Source organism: Phascolarctos cinereus, unplaced genomic scaffold (assembly GCF_003287225.1).
Source record: "Phascolarctos cinereus isolate Bilbo 61053 unplaced genomic scaffold, phaCin_HiC Scaffold_4;HRSCAF=312, whole genome shotgun sequence".
Taxonomy (NCBI): Eukaryota; Metazoa; Chordata; class Mammalia; order Diprotodontia; family Phascolarctidae; genus Phascolarctos; species Phascolarctos cinereus.
The window spans coordinates 462,117,779-462,138,706 of NW_027555847.1; the positions used below are offsets into that span (position 1 = coordinate 462,117,779).

The following is a 20,928-nucleotide window of genomic DNA, read 5'->3' on the forward strand; positions in this document are numbered from 1 at the left end:
AAGCTTCTTATAGGAAGTGAAATTTGGTTTAAGTTTTGAAGGAAGCTACAGATTCTAGTGAGAGTATATACCAGATATGGAGGACAGTCTGAGCACAGAGACAGAAAAGAAAACTCTGTATAGGAATAGCAAATAGGCCTGTTTGTCTGGAATACATAGTGCATAAAGGGTAGTAATATATAATAAGCTGGGAGAGACTGGAACCAGATTGTGAAGGGCTTTCAAAGTCACACACAAGTGTTGGTATTTTACCCTGGAAGCAATAGGCAGACACTGGGGCTTCTTGAGAAGAGTTGGGGGTTAGACTTGCATTTTTGGAATATCAACTTGGCAATTGTGTGGAGGCTGGTTTAGAGAGGAGAGACACTGGAATGAGGAGACTGACTATGGAGTTACTGCAACTGGTCAGATGAGAGATTATGAGGCCATGAATTTCAGTGGTGACTGTGTGAGTAGAAAGGGATAGACGTGAGATATTATGGAGGTAAAATTCACAAGACTTGGTGACTGATTGGATATGATGGATGAATCAGAGGTAAGAGGCCAGACAGACTCCTGAGTTTTGAAGGCAGGTGACTGGAAGGATGGTAGTCCCCTTGACAGAATTAAATGAGCTGAAAAGATGGAATTGCTTTGAGGGAAAGTTGGGTTCTTCTGTGAACATGTTGAGATTTGGTGATGTGGGACTGAAATTCAGGAAAGTGATCAGGGCTCAATAAATAGATATGGCAGTGGTCTTCATGGAGACAACAGTAAAGTCAATGAGTGCATAAGAGATACCTAAGAGAAAGAGAATAGGTGTAGAAGATGTGGGCCCAAGACAGAGCCCTGAAGTAAACCACAAATAGAAAGCAGGCATGTTGATGATCCAATAAAGAAGTAGCTACTCAGGTAGTAGGTGAACCAGATGAAAGGAGTGTCTTGAAAACCCAGGGAGAGCAGCAGTGTGTCTGAGTGAAGGAGGGGGTAAACTGCTGCAGAGGGACCAAAAGGATGAAGGTGTTCAAAGATACAATTTGATTTCACTCAAAAAAGCAAGCACACTGATGTTCTTTTTAGACTTGGTGCATTGTGCCAGCTGCCAGCCTTGCTCTAAATAAGTTTCAGCTGTGGACAGCTCCCAGCTTTTGCTAGGGTCCTCTGCATGGAAAACACCCATGTCTGAGAAGTGGAATATTAATTTGGCAGTCACCTCCACCTTACAGAATCCCAAGTTTGCAAGGCTTTCCCTGATCTCCCCAGTTAAGTCGTTAACGTTGTCTTCCTTAGGAAATTACTTTGTGTAAGTTTGTATATACTTTGTATTTACTTAACACACTGTATTCCCTGAATAGAACGGTAATCTCATTTCCCTCCCACTGTAACACAATGCCTAGTGCAGAGTGTAAGCTTAATAAATATTTTTTCAAATTAATCCATTAATTCACTTGATAAATATTTGTTAAATTGTTGATTGAATTTGATAGTCTTGATGGATCTTGGTGGTCTGGTTAATTAAGTATTCGGGTTAATAGACACTTGCTACAAATAAAATTTATAGACAGGATGTGATCTGGGATCTGTAAGATGCAAGAAGTTCTCATACTGAAGAAATTACACTTTTTTGATGTTCTGACTGATTAATCTAATTTACCATAATCCAGATGCCAGATTGCTGGCATCAAATCTTGACTGTGATTTTAAGATAAATGGTGTCAAATGAGGGTGATGAAAAAAGGATAAATAAAATGCTGGATGCATATGATTGTATCCTCATAATAAGACAGGCTCTTGAATCAGATATTGTTCAGTACTTAATTCCCAATTGCTGAAGGTGACCTTTTATATAAAGAACAGAGCAGCTCTCCCCATCTTCCTGCCCAACCCCGAAACACATGCACTTTATTTCACAAGGAGCACAAGGAGCAAAAGATATTTTTACATTTCATACCAAATGCAGTTTAACTTTGAGACACAGGCAGAAATTTCAGGCCATGTGCAGAAGCAGCTATCAAAGACCTATCCTGTTATATCATCTAAGCTACAGTGCCAGCCACACTAAAAGGGACTTCAGGACAATTCTCTGAGGTGCCTTCTATTCTGCTTTATGCCAATTCACAGAAACATGTCTCCCAGGGAAGACAGTTCATTCTCTTGAAATGATGATTTAACCATCTAACAGATCTTAATGCAAGGAGATTCTTTTACATTTGGCTGACATTTTCCTTTGGTTAATTCCATCCCATTACTCTTCGCTGTATTCTTGATGTAGCAATGTAAAATAATTCCTCTCCTTCCTATTTTCCCCCCCATTTAAATGTCATAGGCTTTTAAACCAACTCTACTTCAATACCTTAATTACAAAAACCTAGTCTTTTTAGCTCATCACATACAAATTATTCCTTAGGTCCCTTGGTGATCCTTGAACTTTGCCTCTGAACTTCCAGTTTTTCTACATATTTCTACTAATGAAGTATTTTAAAATAATGAACTGTATATTCTGGATATGGTCTCACCAAACATCTATGGAGAGAGACTTTTACCTCTATATATTATTACACTGCACCACTATATTGTCAGCCTAAAATCACGTTGGCTTTCTTGAAGTAGGAAACAGTGGGCTAATTTGCAATAACTACTTGGTACTTTTTAACATTACCTTTTCCTTGACTGGTCACTGAAATTGATTATCTGTGTTTCTAGTTATTTTTCTACAGATGCATTGGGAGTGTAAATTTCCCTTAAGATGAATTTCATTTTCCTATCTATACTACCAAGATTTCTAGGTATGTTTTAGAAATGGTCTACTTTACTTGGTATTAGAAGTTCACCCTAATTTATTATCTGAAAATTTCATTAGTATGTTATTTTTTCACCCTTCCATATCATTGTTTCTTCTGGTATGCTATTACATGGTTCCCTTCAAAAAAGATTGCAAGATGATACGTGGGGTAGTAGAGATGCAGTGGAGAGATGATTATATTATTATTGTGCTAGAACAGTTTATGAATCAGCTGTGAGACTCTAGTTAAGTCGCTTGACCTCAAGGAATCTCTGGTTCTTCACATGTTAAATGATGGGTTTGGAATAGATTGGTTCTAAGGTGCCTTAGATCTTTAATTGTACTTATCCCCGCTGGTAGCAGGGCCAGGATAGGAACCCAGGTATCTTGACTTCACTTACTATAGAATTTATATTTTTATATATATATATATATATATATATATATATATATATATATATATATATATATACATATATTCTATATAGAATATATCTGTAGAAAAAATATAGAATTCTCTTGTTAAAAAGTACCCCAAACTCTTCTCTCATAAAGTTAGACACATTAATATTTCCTTCTATTGAAAAATTAAAGCATTTTCAAAGTTTTGTTATCCAAGAACAATTTCTAAACATTCATGGTATTACTAAACCAACCACAAATCTTGGCTCAATAAATCATCTTATACAGTGGCAGACAGGACATTGTACTAATTCAATTAATTTTCTGTAATTCCTCTGGATAGTTCCCAAATGAGTCTATTTAATAATTTGCTTCTTGGTCTTTGTTCTTATACAATTTTAATGTTTTGTTACGCCCTCTGCTAGATGTATATTTGAATGTATTATACTTCTCTATTAATTTGGGCAATATACTTAATTTTAACTCCAGTTTGCCAAATAACACATTCATTTTTTAAAAAATAAATCTGCTCAACAATGACTTTTTCTAAATTCAGGTTTCTCAGGAATAAATAACAATTACTGATTCAATACATGGTCACTAAATCTTTTAATTTCCTAAGATGCTCAGGTCTCAGATCTGCTGATTGGTGTATTTTCAAATGGGTTTCTGATGGATAAATATTATTTTGTCAGATCATTCATTATTTCCTAATTGTCTTTTTTCAGTAAAGATGGACTTTGACAAAGTGGACCTAAATTACTATCATTTCAGAGTCTTTAAATGTTAATTCCACTTTTATTCATTAATGTACTTGCCCCCAACTGCATATTATACCTTTATTTCTTTATTGCTGCCTTTTTCAACTATGTGGAAAATTATTCTCCTTAAAAGATATTTTTCATTTTGGAAGAAAGATCCCACTTTTTTGTTATCTGGCATAGTATCACGATCACTCTGGAGACCTTTATTGCTTACCTCATCTAAACAGAGTACCTTAGAGTGGGACCAAAGGTATGAATCTCCAGAAGGTGCTATCAGGCAGAGTAGGCTCTCTCAGGTCTACCCAAGGACAGGCCTGTCTGAACCCAAATCTGTGGGTTTGGGTAAGAGCACTAGATTCTTCTAATGGTCATTTGACAAAATCCAGTCAAACTACAGTTTGATTCATTCCCTTGTTCATTGGCTAAACATTTACTTTTCAAGTGGCACCTATTATGTTCAAGATAACAGAATTATAAAGATGAAAAATAGCACAATCTAACCTCAAGGGGGTTGCAATCTACCTGGGGATATATATGTGCACAAGGAAGTATAATACAGGGTAGAATGTATTAGGAGTCTCCTATCATCCCTAAGATCAGGGATAAATCCCACTGTATGTTATTAAAAGCTCTTAACAATCTGGCTTATTCCTACTTTTCTGATACCTGTACACATTACTCCTCTCTCGACTCTCTACAATTTATACGTCCTAACTTGCTTGTTGATCCTCTCCCAAGATTCTCCATTTCCTGTGTCTTTCTTTGCCTTTGTGCTGGCTGTCCCTCATGCCTGGAATGATCTCTCTGATTCTTTTAGAGAAGTTCCTTCAAAACTTACATCAAGTATATCTTCTAATAATAACATTCATGTGGCCCTTTAAGGTTTACTAAGTACTTTATATATCTTACCACATTTGTTCCTCACACTACCTCTGTGAGATAGATGCTATCATTATCCTCATTTTACAGATAATGCAACTGGGGCTAAGAGAGGTCAAATGACTTACCCAGGAATACCCAACTGTCTGAAGCAAGATTCCAACTCAAGTCTTCCTTAGTACATGTCCAATATTCTGTACAACTGACCAAGCTGCATCTATAGGATACCTTTCCACATTCCCTACAGCTATTAGTGCCTTCCTCTCCAAACCAATCATACTGATTTTGTAAATATTCTATGTATAATTATATAGGTATATGAGTGTGTATGTATATATGTAATCTCCCCTATTAGAATGTAAGCTCCTTGAGGGCAGGGGCAGTTTCACTTTTGTCTTCATATTTCCATTGCTTGGCACAGTGCCTGAGCACATAGAAGGAACTTAAAGAATACTATTGATTGATTAGTTGATTGCAGCAAAGGTGAGAGATTGACAAAGTGCTCCAGCAAAATTTGAGGAAGAGCTCATTTTCAGTTGAGAGAAATTAGGAATGTGTACACACACACACACACACACACACACACACACACACACACATATCTTTCAAAGCTCTTTCCCTCCTCATCTTCACCTCCTGGCTTCCCTGGGTGTCTTCAAGTCTCAGTTAAAGTCCTAGCTTCTGCAAAAAAATCCTTCCCTGTCCTTTTAATTTCAATGTCTTTCCTTGAGGATTATCTCTAATATATGCTGTATATAGTTCATAGACAGTTGCTTGCATGTTTTCTCCTCAATTAGGTTTTGATGTTCTTGAGAACAGGGACTGTTTTTGCCTTTCTTTGTAACCTCAGCACTTAGCATAGTGCCTGGAATGTAGTAGGTGCTTAATAAAAGCTTGTTGACTTAACAAACTATAAGTTTAATATGCAACTTCAAAAAAATAAATTTTACAAAGAAAACTTGCTAAGATAATACCTGGGGCTAAGCTTTGAAAGATATCAATAGGTGGAAATAAAGGGCATGTATTCTAGGCATAGGGAGGCAGCCTTACAATTTGCCCTAAATGAATTCTCAAAGCTTCTCAAAGAAGGAATCCTATCTTATTTAATCTTCAAGTCAAAAGGCCCAAGTAGCAGGCCCAAATTTTTCAATGAAGTGTTAGTGAGATATGGATGGGGAGGGTCTACATAAGTCAAAGACATTATCTGTCTCTGCATGTCTGAATGGGTAGAGGAGTGATTATGGTCATGCAGCTGAAGAAGAAGGCTGGCATAAAGTAACTTTTCAAAAGGACCAGTTGGCATGTGAAACATGAATGCACATATCATCACTGGCTGCAAATATTTTCCTCACTTCTGAATTTCCCCTGCTCTACTACTATAATCGGAATGTTCTCAACTCACCACAACTACTCTATTAAGTATGCCATCTCCCCAACTCAGGTCCCTTTCTGTTCATCTTCTTGACCCTTCTCATCCTGGAAATTTCGTGTAAGTTGAGGTACAGATTTTCCCTAGTGGATGCCAACATTTAAACCTCATCTACTCTGTTGGCATGTGCCGTGTCTTGGCAAAAGCTGTTTCAAAAATATCTCTGGTTTCAGATGCCTATCATAGCGATAGGAGGATGGGGACTCAAACCATAGACAATGATTCTGGATTGCATGGGAGGGTATCAGAATCATCAGGCCTTTACCTGTGGGCTATGTCTATGCTACCAAAGGCCATATAATAAACTTGTTACACAGTTAAAAGGTACTGATCTCACTGTATGCTTTCCATCAAGAGATATAAAACTTGGTGCCTAGAGGCAGGGCTAGGTTGTTAAAGATCTGCTTTTGACTCTGCCATTGAGTAGGTCACCATTTTTGAAAGTTTCCCCTTCAGCTATAAAACGTGAAAAGAAAGCTTGCCATCTACTAATTCCTCAGGGATGTTTGATGGATTTGCAAATTGCATTTAAGTCCTTGGATAAAAGGTGCCATAAATTTAAAATCACTAATATGAGCAAACACACTTAGGATAAGACCCTAGGTGTAACCTTCCCTCTCTCCTATTATGGAAATAATCACTTTATTAATGTTCTTGGGATTCATTTCCATTGTGAATATATATCTAATTATAACTGTCAATGACAACTCTAGCATCATCATAATCAACATCATTGCCTATAAATATAACATATTAAGTGCTGACAGATCCCATGGTCCAGGATCCCATGGGGAAAGATCCACAAAAGATACCTTCCTAGGATATGCTTTTACATTCATCTATGATTAAGGGGGAGGGTGCTATAAGAAGGGAGAGGATTATATTATAATCGTCTTTAGATGATTCCATTCTATTCAATTCAACAATGTTTATTTTATGACCCAAATGTACCAGACACCATACTAGGTTATAAGAATATAAAGACAAACTTAAATGGTCCCACCCCTTAAGAAGCTTACATTCTGAGGATAGGGAGATACAACACATACACATGTGAGTAAATATAAGCTACAGACAAAATAATGTCATTTCACAAGGCAGAGAGAGCTAACAGCTGAAGGGATCAGGAAAACAGAAAATAGCTAAAGAAAAATTAAATAATTTCCAATACACACTGAGTCCCAAAGGCCACTGTCACTTACCTGTTCTGTATCCGGTGTTGTTGAGATACACAGCAAATGTGCGTGGTTCATGCATTGCCTGCCAGGAAGGCGAGGAACAGTTCTCATTGTTCGTGTACACATTGTGGTTGTGGACATACTTCCCTGTGAGCATAGAGGACCGAGAGGGGCAGCACATAGGGGTGGTAACAAAGGCATTAATAAAAGTGGCTCCCCCACGCTCCATGATTTTTCTTGTTTTATTCATCACTTGCAAGGATCCTGAAAGACACAAAAGAATCCAGGGTTGGTGAGCACAGACATCTAAAAACCCATTTGTGGGTTAATGCTTCTTTCCCCCTGATTCATTAATTCTTTCCCTGGTTTGAATGAGCCTATAATTTGATCAGCCTTCATTTCTAGCACAAAATTAAACATTTCATATCCTGCCATCTGAGGTATTTTGCAGAGTAATAAGCACATTTCAGCCTTTCTCCTCCTTAGTCACAAAGGAAAAATGCAGGCTAATCTGATAATTAAAGCTAGAATTTTTGATATGGAGCAGATTCAAAAGCCAGCAGTCCTTTGAAGATTACTTCCAACAATAGAATAGCCAAGCAGTAAAGAGACCCTCTCCCAAAACACAAGCAAAATATTGTTGTTCTCAGGATTACAAGTCATAGGCCATATTAGCTTTTTGAGAAAATAAAAATGTTTTCTTTAATTAAAAAAATGAATCCTCACACCAAAATCACCTGAAGGAAATGACAAAACTGTTTTTTAATTAAATTGGAGCTTTTCTCCAAGTTATATAGCAGGGAAACTACCAATTTAGGTTTTAACAAGTCCAGATGTGGTGAAAGAAAGTCCCTGGGTAAAAGAAAATGATTCCACAATATGCAGAGCATCCCAATTGGAGAATTGAGAAAATTTTTTTTTTTTAAAAAGGTACATTTGCATGTATTGGGGGTGTTCATTTGAAAAAAAAATCTTGGGTTCTTAGTGAACTTCAAGATTACTGTGGGTCAACAAGGTAACGTGTCAACCAAAAAAGACAAGCTGAATTAAGAAAACCATAGTGTGCTCTCCTAATATTTTAAGAACTACTGGGGCAGCTAGGTGGCATAGTGGATGGAGCACCAGCCCTGGATTCAGGAGGACCTGAGTTCAAATCTGGCCTCAGACACATAACACTCACTAGCTGTGTGACCCTGGGTGACCCCATTGCCTAGCCTAAAAAGAATTAAAAAAAAGATCTACTGTATTCTGTTCTCATCAGACTCTATATGGAACATATTGGATTTAGTTCTGGGCACCATTTTTGGGAAGGACATTGGCAAACTGGCATGAATACAGAGGTCACCAGCATATTAAGGAGGCTATGAAATACAAGGATCAGTTGAATGAATTGGGGATGTTTGGCCAGGAGAAGAGAAGACATGGATGGAACATGACAGTTGTTTTATTAGAAGGGAATAATAATGATAGATAACATTTATATTGCATTTATAGGATTTCAATATTTACAAAAAATTCAAATATACATTCTCACTTGAGCCTTACAACATCCCTGTAAGGTAGGTAATATCTCCATTTTATGGATGTAGAAACTGAGATTCACAGAAGTAAAGTGAATTGCTTAAAGGCACATATCTAGTAAATGTCAGAGATGAGATTCGAATTGAGTCTCTTGATTCTTTCCTTTATGTCAACTTAGCTTTTTTGCTTGGCCTCAGGTCAGAAAGTAAAGCTAGAGGCAACTGGTAGAAAATAGAGATTCAGGGGCAACTAGGTGGAGCAGTAGATAGAGTATTGGCCCTGGAGTCAGGAGGACCTGGGTTCAAATCTGACCTCAGACATATAACACTTATTAACTGTGTTACCCTGGGCAAGTAACTTAAATTCATTGCCTAGTCAAAAAAAAAGAAAAAGAAAAAGAAAAAGAAAATAGAGGCTCAGATTTATGTTTGATATATAGAAAAATGTCCAAACAATTGTCCAGAGGTGAACACGATGTCTTAATGGTTACAGGATTCTCTATCACTGGAGGTCATTAAACAAGGACTGAATGAACACTTGCTAGGGATGTTGAAAAGGAGATGCAGTTAAGGTATGGATTAGATCAGATGACTTCTGATATCCCTTTCAACCTTGGTATCCTGTGATCCATGATTCCTTCTGCCAATTCCAAACATTCATACATTTCTCACCACTGTGATATAGGTCCCTCACACATCCACTTACTCAAATCCTTCTTTCCCTCAACTCTCAGCCCATTTGCTCACTCCTCTATGAAACCCTTCCTTATGCTTCTAGCTGAACTCTCCTTGCTCAAGTTTTTCATAGACAATTTTGCATCTCTTCTTTGTCCATTCCACATTCTACTTTATAAAAACACTTAATAATATTTTTATAATGTTATGTCTCCCAGTAGACTACAAGCTCCTTGAGGGCAATAATAATAATATTTTTTTTTTGGAAAGGCAAAATACTGTAGTGGATAGAATGTCAGACTTGGAATCAGGAAATCATAAATTTGAAGCTCATGTTTGGAACATGGTCAGTTGTCTGACCATGGTAAAGTCCCTTAATCTCACCAAGCTTCAGTTTATTTATTCATAAAATTAAGATAATAACATCTGCAGTACCTCTAATACCAAGTTTTCATATGAAGCTAAAATGAGGTAATGTATATAAAATGTGCTGCCAACTTTTAAGTACTTTGAAAATATTGGGTAAAATTAGTATTTTTTCATCTTTTTATCTCCAGTGAGAGAGGTAGCAAGCATGGCATAATGGACAAAGCCAGTCTCAGAGGCAAGAAGGGCTGGGTTCTAGTCTCACCACTAAGAGTTATATGATCTTGGGAAAGTCACTCAACCTGTTCTGCTGAAGAAACTCCCTCTACCAATTCAGATCCAGCAACTGTTTTGCAATGTAGAATCTTACAATGTTGTCTGTAGCACTGAGAGGTTAGGTCACTTGCCCAGGGTCGCATAGAAAGGACATATGAGAGGCACATTCTCTATTCATTACCCTGTGCTACACTGTTCTTGGTGTTTTTGGGGTTTTTTTTGTTTGTTTTTGTTTTTAGGCATTTGGGATTAAGTGACTTGCCCAGGGTCACACAGCTAGTAAGTATCAATTGTTTGGTTGGAGGCCAGATTTGAACTCAGGTCCTCCTGACTTCAGGGCCAGTGCTTTATCCACTATGCCACCTAGCTGCCCCTACACTGTTCTCGTATAGTTGTTTCATTTGTGTCTGATTCATGTCCCCACTTGGGGTTTTATTGGCAAAGGTTCTGGAGTGTTTTGCCACTTCCTTCTCCAGCTCATTTTACAAATGAGTAAATGGAGGTAAAAAGGGTAAATGACTTGCCTGGGGTCACACAGCTAATAAATTTCTGAGGTCAGATTTAGCTCATGAAGAAGAGCCTTCCTGACTCCAGGCCTAGTACTCGATCCACTGCATCACCTAGCTGCGCTATGCTATACAGCATAAACCAAATGACATCTGCTCTCCCTATCACTACTATTCTTTCTATTCCCAGACAGCTCTACCCTCTTCATTTATTGTGTTTTCTTTTAGTAAAGGAGCCTATGTGCAGAAAAATGCTAGTTAATACTCATTTCTCTAGGGTCACTTATCCTGGCAACTACAACTATTTGAGACACAGCCAAGAACCAAAAAGATGAGAAATGAATTCAGCCGAAATGTAAGTTGCAGAGTTGTTTCCTTAAGTTATGTCCCTTACTCATGGTGAAAACCTAAAGACTTCACCGGAGCCTGTTTACTTCTCTTTGAGGCATTTCACAAAAAGAAGCTGAAACTCAAAGGGAATGACCATGGTAATACTGACATTCGTGTGGAAAATAGAAATACCATTTCTGAAGATGAAAGACGGCTATACTTTTGGTCTCTGTTTCCTCTTAATATGAGGAAGTTGCAATGAATGATACCTGAGATCTTCATTGCTCTGATACTGAATGAGGCTATCTCTGTTTGAGGAAATGGAGGAGGGGAAAGTGGCACTTTAGACTGAAGGTTGCTTTTGCTTGCAATATATAGAGTTCTCTTTCCTAGTACCATTTTAACAATGGTGGGGGGGGGGGGTTGCTGAGCAGATTTAGATAAATCTTAAATACATAAACAAACAACAATATATTTGTTTATAATTATATTATATAAAACCATAATTAAGAAAATAAAATAAATTTAAATAATTAAATAATTTGATGAATAAATAATTAATTTAAATAAATATTACGAATAAATAAATATTGCTTTAAATAAAGCAATAAAACTCTTTCGCATACCACTACATCTTTGAACTCATCCATGTAAGCATTCCTTGCAGCGACTCATCCATGACTAGCCCTCCTGTTTGATTGATTTTTGTTTATGTTCTCCCTGAAGTTTTCCATGTAGGGTCCTCCCAAATGTTCTGGTGTCTTTCATCGTGTTCTCTTGACACACTAAGGACACCAATATAGGCCATGGCCTATTGATTGGCTATCCCTCACTCTTACCATGTGACCAGTTGATTTCTTTCAATTACACATTTTTTTATGATGTCCTTTATGTCACTTCTATGTAATTACTTATTTATAGTGAGTTACAATTTACTCAAACTTACTGTACAATTATTGCCCTTTGGATGAGCCTCAATTTTGGTTCTATAGAGATTGTATGACTCATAGCCATATAACATCATTGGATGAATATAATGATAATGATGATTGATGATGATAATTGCTAGCATTTATGTAGTCCCTATGATGGGCTGGGCACTGTGGCCAGCTCTTTATGAATATCTCATACAGCCATGGGAGATAGGTACCATTATTATTCCCTTTTTATCTTTGAGGAAACTAAGGCAGGCAAATGATTAAGTGACTTGCACAGGGTCACACAGCAAATAAATATGTAAGTCTATATTTGAATTCAGGTCTTCCTGGCTCCAGGCCCAGCACTATATCTACTGCACTACCAATGGTAAAAAAAAAAATGATAGGCCTTTGTTTTAGGGAGGAACGTGGGGACATCAAAAAGAACTTTGTAATTCCCTAAAAGCAATTTGGCCTGTTCTCTTCCCACTCTTCAATTCTTGGTCTAACTATTGTCCATTTGCTGTGTCTTTACAAGATATGTATGGACAAGATCTATAGAATCTCTATCTAGATGCATATTACAATCTGGACAATAGATGTACCCTTCCATGTATGAATAAGCAATTGTTCCAAATCTCTTGAGTGAACTTCTCTCTTATTAGGCTCTGCAGTTTTCTGGGGATCAACGCAATCAGTAAAATGTCATACAGATACAGGAGCTTTTGGACAACCTCACTATTGGGAATTATTCTTCAGGTCTACACTGGATTTCCTCCACAAAAGTGACAAATACTTTTGGTAATCAGCTCTCTCTTTTTAAATCATCACTTGTTATGAATGGTCAGAGGGTCATTGAACAAGATTTTCTCTATTGACATATCTTTCAAGGAATTTAGTATAATTATGATACATACATGGGAGCCAGCTTGTTGAGGAAGGTCTTTGAAGTGGTATTTTGTTCTGACAAATTAAGTGCATTTGTTAATAACCAACAAAAAATAAATACCAGGGGGATCTTGCCTTCTTTATACCTTTCAGTCAATAAAGACATATTATACTGTGGAATATCATTTCTGAAACTCTGCCTATTCTAATACTCTCACCAAGTATATCCTTGATGCTCAGCATAAAGATTATTCTCATAAAAATTAAAATTTTATATAGTACGGAAATTAGGCATATGAGTTGGTAATTATTAATGTTTCCTTGATCACCTTTTCCTGCAACTCTGATATCTTCCCTTTCTTTAGATACCTTGAAGATCAGTATGTCAAAGTCTTCAAAATGGTATTGCATACATCATGCACCTGTTCTAAGAAAACTTCATCTGGTCCAAATGCTTTTCTTATTTTTTTTTAGTGTTATTCCTACTTCCTCTAGAAGTTTATTTGGTATATGATGTTGCAGTCAAATGTGGTGGCTCTACTATCCTAACATCACTAAATAATTTATAGCTATCATCATCATTCTGTTTTACAGGTGAAGAAACTGAGACTTAGAAAGGACTGAAACTCAGGTAACCTGACACCACGTACAGTATTCTTTCAACTACTGCATACTGCCTTTATGTTGAATTGACTATGACATATTAACTTTAAACATTTCAGAAAGTTCAGCTTATATATCCTAAAAACCATGTCAGGAATATGAGTTTTGAAGAAGCAGTTTCTGAAACAATGATTTCTCTAAGAAATTAATTGCTAGATTCTACCAAGTCATTTTATCACAAGTCAAGAAAAATACACAGTCAGAAATTCTAGAAGATATATTGGCGCCATCACTATGAACTGACACATTCTGTAGATGTGAGACATGTCCAATCCTCTCTAGAGGCAACTCAAAAACAGCAGTGATATGCTGAGGTTCACCTACCTGTAGAAACTTGAATCTCTACATGTAATTAGGTAACTCATTTTTTATGATGAATTTTGATAGACAAGTCATATATTCAACTCCTTTTATTTTTCAGAGTTCTTTGTGAATTTTATTATCTTCTTGTGAGGTAACATTTAAGTTTAACATGTAATGTTATATATTCACATCTAATCTTTCTTATTTATATATGATTTCTTTATTATTTTGTTATATATATGTATATATGTGTATCTATCTATCTATCTATCTATCTATCTATATCTTTCCTCTTACTCTGATCCACTGTAAACTGACAAAGGGTAATGAAGTATGAAAGCCTAAAAGGAGGACAATTTTTCTGGTTTAAAATTACTCATATTGCTTCTTAACAGTATTTAAACTTGAAAGTGCAAAAACATGAGGGCACTGAGCATATACTGTTTTACCAAAACTATGGACATTAGTCCATAGGAAGTGATAATACTTTCTGCTAAAACCAGAACAGAATAACAATTTAGACTAGAGGGGAGAAGGGTTAGAAAGTAAATCCATCTGGAATTTATCCAGGGAACCAAGACTGATTATTTCTTCCAGAATGACACAGGGCCATGAAAGCCAAAAATAGTCACTCTTAAAAGACAGCATGGCACCTCTAACTTCACAGAGTTCCTTATCTCCGTAAATGAACTATTTTGTCTGGTGTCCAATGGAAATAGAAGACTTTTAGTACCATGTTCTCAGTGTCAACTCTAGTTCCATAGAAGAGAGCATAATGATATAACAAATGCCACATAGGGTCAGAGCAATGGTCTGATCAGCTCAGAATTCTGTTTCTGAAAATAACAAGTGATACTTTTAAGAGTGTTTGGTAGATTGTCGCCATTATGTTGGCTTTGGTAGTAAGGGAGGACAACTGAGAGTCAGAATGCTATACTGGAGAGAGTGCTAGACTTGAAACCAGAGGATTTGAATCTTAGAATTTTCACTTATTCAATAACCCTGTGAACCTGAGCAACTCATATCCTCTCATTTATTCAATGAGAGAGTTGAACTGTATGGTCTTTTCCAGTTTTAAATTTTTAATCCTCTGATCCATCTTAGCAATTCTAGAACTGATTAATATTTTAATATAAATATCATAATTTTAATAATTTAGATTTGAAATATATTTTTTATCTTCTTGAAGTATACTAGAACTAGACTACAAGTCAGGATATCAGAATTTTGGTCCTGGATCTTTCATGAAATATGATGAACTAATCTCTTAACTTCTCAATATCTAGTTTTCCTTATGTTCTAATTTGCATTTTGTGCCAATGTCCTACCTCTTCTACTAAAGTATAAAGCATAAAGTATTAGGAACAGAAACTTTATCTATTTCATTTTTATACTTCCAACACTTATTAAAATATCTTACCCATAGTAGGCACTTAAAATAGAGGTGCCTGAAGGCCCTGTGATTTTGTTATTGTGGTACTTCCTTCCAGAAATCCAGATTATCAGACCTCTATAACTTAAAGTCTTAGAGAGTTGCCTGAAGATCAGAAAGGTTGACTGATCTGCACGTGATCCCACATGTAGCAAAATGTCAGCAGTGATTATTTGAACTCAGGTCTTCCTGATTCTAAGTACAACATTCTAACCACTATGTCATGTTCCCTTCCTCCTGGCCTTGGTAAGTCACTCACTTTTAAATCTTTTGTAATGTGAAAAAAGCTCCATAATCTTGATTACTTTGTTCCCTTTGGGCTTTTAGTTTAGTGGTATCTTATTAGAAGAATAGTGACCACATCTGCACACAACATTCTAGGTGCTAATGCATGATGGTGTTACACAAGGAAAAGATTTAAACATTTGCAAGGTCATTTCAGTACGAGTTAAAAAAAAAAACAGACCAAAGAAATAATATACGATTGTTGGGAGGAAGCTTTTCCTAAATGATAGGCAGCTATGCCCTCAAAGTAAAAATACTATTCCCTGGACTTGATCCAGGCATAGAGAAGGTTGCTACCTTTGACCACAGTAGTAAGTTTTTAAAAATTACCTTATCCTGTGTTCTGATTACTTTCTGTGTGTTCTTTTTATCTTTCCAAATAAAATATAGTTCCTTGAGGGCAGAAGCTATGCTTCATAAAGCTTCTCTTTCCCTGTATAGAACCTACCACCGTGACAGCATATTGCGAGCGCTCGATGAGTACACACTGATGGATGGATTTAGTGATGGAAAGTACTCAACTACAGGTATTCTTTAATACTCCATACTGATAGCCTACTAAATAATAAAACTCCACACATGGAACTCTCACGATCCTTCATTGATTTTCATTGTAAAATAGTGGAGACATTCATAGAAACTTTCATATTATTCTTCAAGGAACTGGAATTTCGTTAGTTGAAAACAGAATGGCTCTGGTGAATAAAAGAACCACAGAGATGGACATCAGCAGGATCTTAATCATTGTGAAGCATCGTTCAATTAATCAATAAATAATTATTAAATGCCTACTATTTGCCAATGCACCATTCTAGGTATTGGGGATATAAATATAAAAATGAGACAGTCTAAGCTCTCAGGAACTGACATTATATTGGATGGTATCAGTAACAATAACAATGTGGCAGTGGAATCTTGGTGGCCTAAATGTGGGAGCAGTGCAGGGAATGGAAAAAAAAAACTTCTCCAGTGTAGATGACACCTTCTACTTCTCCTGCTTCTTGTTTTCATACCTGGCCAAAAAGTCAGAGAGTGGGAGAACACAGAGCAAGTTGCTTCGACTTTGTGGTCAAAGGCCAGCTGTTTTCCATTATTTCCTTTTCCTTTTTCCAAAAAGGAAATGTGTGGAATTAAGTGGGCAAAGTAGGAAAAAAAGTCGTAATCTTATGAAGCAGCTCCCTCCATAGCGAGGAGTAGATTTTTGTTAAAGTAATTTCAAATAAATGTAACTTTTTCAGGTAGTGTGGAGGAGGAGAAGGGTAGGATTTTAAAAAATTTTGTGATACAAAACAAAGACATCAATTTTTTAAAATTAAAGGAAAAGAAATGTAACAGATAAACATGTAGTTGGTTTACTCCTCATTGTCTGGTTCTACAATGTTGAAATGTTCTACATGATAGTGTAAGGGTTTAGGTTTACTTTTATTATTTATCTTGTATGTTTATTTGGCTTTTTGTTTTTCTTGATCATTAGTTTATTTTTTAGGTCCTAAGGTTTCATCAGAGCTGCCTGGGGAACTAAGTTAACTGACCTGTCTCTGGTCATACTATTGTGACATTACTGTTTCACGCACTTGGATGTGGTCAAGTAGTGAATGTAGCCACTAAGAAAATTCTTAAGAAAACATGAATTAGAGGTAGTGCTTGAAACCATGTCTTTCAGATTTCACTATGCCAGGCTATCAATGTAGTTTATAATTAAAATAAATGTGATATACCTCACATTAGAATCCCTGATTTATGAGTTATATGAAAGCAAAAAATCTTCCCCTGATTTTACATCAAGTTACTCTGTCACAAAGTGATAATTTTAGAATAATTTCTAACTCTTGCAATCATTTCTGAGAACTGTATTTACTTTTTAAGGCTACTGGTGTCTATTTAATAAAAATATAACCAAGTTGTAGTTTCATAAAATATTGGCTGATCCTCCCCATTTACCTTCTACCTTTACCTTTCCTCTGTTATTTTGTCTCTTATCTCTAGCATACATTTTCAGGACAGGTAGAATTCTTAGCTTCCTTCATATTCAAATCAGCTGATGTGCTATTTAACATTCAAAACCTTTTTTGATCTCCCAAGTTTTTCATGCTTTTTCCTTCTTACCTCTTATTTATTTTTCTTGCCAAATTCCTTTAACAGAATGCAAGTTCCCTGAGGAAAAATACTCTTTCATTTCTGCTTTTAGATACTGAGCACACAGACCAATGTCTTGCATTTACAAGGATTTGAGAAATATTCATTGATTATGGTCATTATGGTTATGGTCATATGGTTATGGTCATATGATTATGATCATGGATTATGTTCTGGATCAACAATAGAAAGAATTCAAATCAATAAACATTCATTAAGGGGCACAAAAGAAGAAAATCAAGGAAAGGGGGAGCTAGGGAAAGTGACCAGATATTACAGTTTGGTTCAGGCAGTTGTGATGTTCCCTGGATAGCTCAGAACTGAGTAGAACAAGCCCTGTATTGGGACTGACAAGGCTCCGAGGCCAGTGATATAGTTTTAGACAAATTGGGAAGTGTTACTAGTTTTTCTAATCAACTAAAAGAAAATTAAGTGTTTTCTATGTATGAGGCATTAAGTACTGGGAACATAATGATACCACATGGACACCACATACGTCTTGCTTTCAAAAAGGTTAGTTTAAAGAAGGAAAAAGAATGTGAATAAAATAAATATAATAAATATTGTGATAAGTGCAAAGGAGAAGTTGAGACAAAGTGATATGAGAAATTTGAGGAGGAAGAGATCACTTTCAACTTGGAGAAGGGAGAGGGGTACATCTGGGAAGTCTTCAAGGTAGAACCTATTTTAGGATTTTAAAAAATTATGTGATACAAAACAAAGACATCAATTTTTGGGGGGCCTTTGAAGGAAAGGAATTTTGGCAGTAGGTGACCAAGAAAGCTTTGGAAGATTCTCTACGAACTACCTTATATGATCTCAACTAAACTGCGTATGAGATGGTCTGCAAAGTAACATCGACTTGGGGATGTGCTTCTTTCCAGGTTTGCAGTGACAGGACAGCCAATGTTCAAAGGGACTTTCTGAGCTGGAACTAGTTCCCTCTCTCCCTCCTTTCTAGCACAACTGAGGATCTAAGGTAGGCTATCCAGGCAAGGCCTTTTTCAGTCCAGCAATCAAACTAGAGGAGAGTTTTCTGATTCACAGCAAACTGGGGAACATGAGAATATGACCTAGACAATTGTGGGGGAGAAGTAACTGATCTTAACTTCAAAGGATCACAGATCTTGGTGATCAACAAGTCTACCTTCGCTTTTATAGATGAGGAAACTGAGGCATAGAAAATTTAAGTGAGTTGTTTTAAAATTATCATACTGGTAGGAAGGGGCAGATGGAGAATTTGAACCCAGGTCCTCTCAAAGCAAATCCAGCCCTCCTTCCACTGTGTAATGTTGATTCTCATGCCTTCCAGAAATGAGTGCAGGGGTGCAGCAGGAGGGAGCTTGACTATTAAATTTTTAGTGTGAGCATTTATACCTTGGAAATTGGTAAATGCTACAAGTCAAAGTTTGTCTTACCGTTTTGTTGATATTCTAGACTTAAGAAAGCGATGGAGAAAAGGTTAATGGTACAGATTAAATTTAAAAGTTTCATGGGTACATTTTTAAGGGGGGGGCAGAGTTACTTGTTAAATACTTATGAGCACACCCTTATGGATAACCTAAGACTCTGGGGATACCTAAGCTGGAAGGCCCAGCTTTCCTGATTGGTGACTGCCTCTCTGTGACCACTATCTCAGAAAGGACTCCAGTCGTGCTCATTTCAGCCCAGTGCTGTACTCTTCGGACTTTTCAACCTCCTCACTACCTGAGAACATGCTATCCTATCCTCTAAACTGCCATTTTAGAAGGGATCACTGATATGTTCATTTCATTCTTGCTGAATTTACTCTCTAAACTTCTCTCCTAACCAATCTCTTTTCCCTCATATAGGTACTGTCTCTCCTTTCCAGTACCCCATGATATGTTCTCTTCCCCCATTAGAACATAAACACCATGAAGCTTAGGACTCTCTGGTTGCTTGTATTTATGTTCCCAGGGCTTAGTACAGTACTTGGCACATAGTAGGTACTTAATAAATGCTCTCTTCCCTCATCCCCACACCCGTCCCCACTGGTATGGTACCTAGGGAAATGTTGCAGGGCAGAAGAAGCAAACAGAAAATCATGATATGACTACAGTAGAGCTACTAAATAGAAAACTGTGGATCTTATTAGGGTTAGCTGCAAAAACTCTGACATTGGGCTGTATTCTAAATTACCCTAGTTATATATTTTCTTCGAAGAAACAGCCATTACTCCTAAAGTTGACATTGGCTGCCTAGCCAATTTTAACAACATAATTTGTAAAACATTGAAGTTTCATTTTTGTTGGCAAACATGATGCCATCTTTTCAACGAGTCCCACTGTAATGCACCTGTCTTTGAAATTTTCTTATTATATATCTCTATCCATATACTTTATATGTACTTGAGCTTCACAATTTTAGAAAAGTTTTTGCCTAAACAGTATTTAATCTGTTTGCCAACAGTTTCCAACTTGCAAGGTCAAATTTTTAGCTTCCACAAATAAATTTCCCCCTCAAAACAGATTATGTCAAGCTTTGGACAGTCAAAGGAAGTGATAAAAATGCAAAATATAATACTTTAGGTCCCATAAAATCTCATTTCTAAAACTAGGTCAACTGATAGGTACACTAACCTGGAAGAAAAGGCACGGACTTGTCTTTTGGAGGCTAGAAAGTAGTGAAATTACTTATGCAAAGGAGGTGAAAACAGTTTTCTTTTAAAAGTCTCTCACCCAGTTCCACGTCTTGGTCATCTGTGAGCACAAGAATAATATTGGGTCTGATGTTTTTTCGTTCCTGCTGCACACGCCCTCTGAACCGTGGGGATTTGACAGTGGTGCAGAAGCTTCCCAGCAATTCTGTACCCAGAACAGCCAAAACTAGAGTCCAGCAATAGGACTTCATTGTAGATGTTTCAGTGTTGCAAAACAGACCAAATGCTTGTTTCTTGGGTCAGAGATCTGTGGAGTCAGAAAGAAAATGGGAAGAGGGAGAGAGAAAAGGAGAAAAAGGAGAGTAAAACAGAAACCCAAATATCAAAATGAACTTATAGAAAAGTAGTAGAGATAAGTGAAAACCAGTCAAAGCAGCCAGGAGGTAACAAACTTACACACCTTTTCTGCATACTCGAATATTTTACAAGCTTACTTCCTTCATTTGTTTTCCAAATTGCCCCTTGCCTATTTCAATTTCATTGCCAGTTTATAATCTCCAGATAAGGCTTCACATGTTAATACGTTTTAGAAGTAGAT

General features: G+C 36.7%; 1 protein-coding gene across 6 annotated transcripts in view; it reads right to left on the reverse strand.

The window, feature by feature from the left end:
• Positions 1–20,928, reverse strand: part of SULF1 (sulfatase 1) — a 200,995-nt gene that overhangs the window by 75,246 nt on the left and 104,821 nt on the right. For 5 of the 6 annotated variants that reach the window (XM_078153363.1, XM_021002089.2, XM_021002091.2 and 2 more), the window contains 2 exons: positions 20,410–20,637; positions 7,438–7,677 (listed from right to left, as the gene is read on the reverse strand). In XM_078153363.1, coding sequence (XP_078009489.1) covers positions 7,438–7,677; positions 20,410–20,581 — 412 coding nt within the window. In that variant the 5' untranslated portion in view covers positions 20,582–20,637. Of the gene's footprint in view, positions 1–7,437; positions 7,678–20,409; positions 20,638–20,790; positions 20,915–20,928 lie in introns of those variants that run through there. The other variant, XM_021002090.2, reaches the window with a different exon arrangement.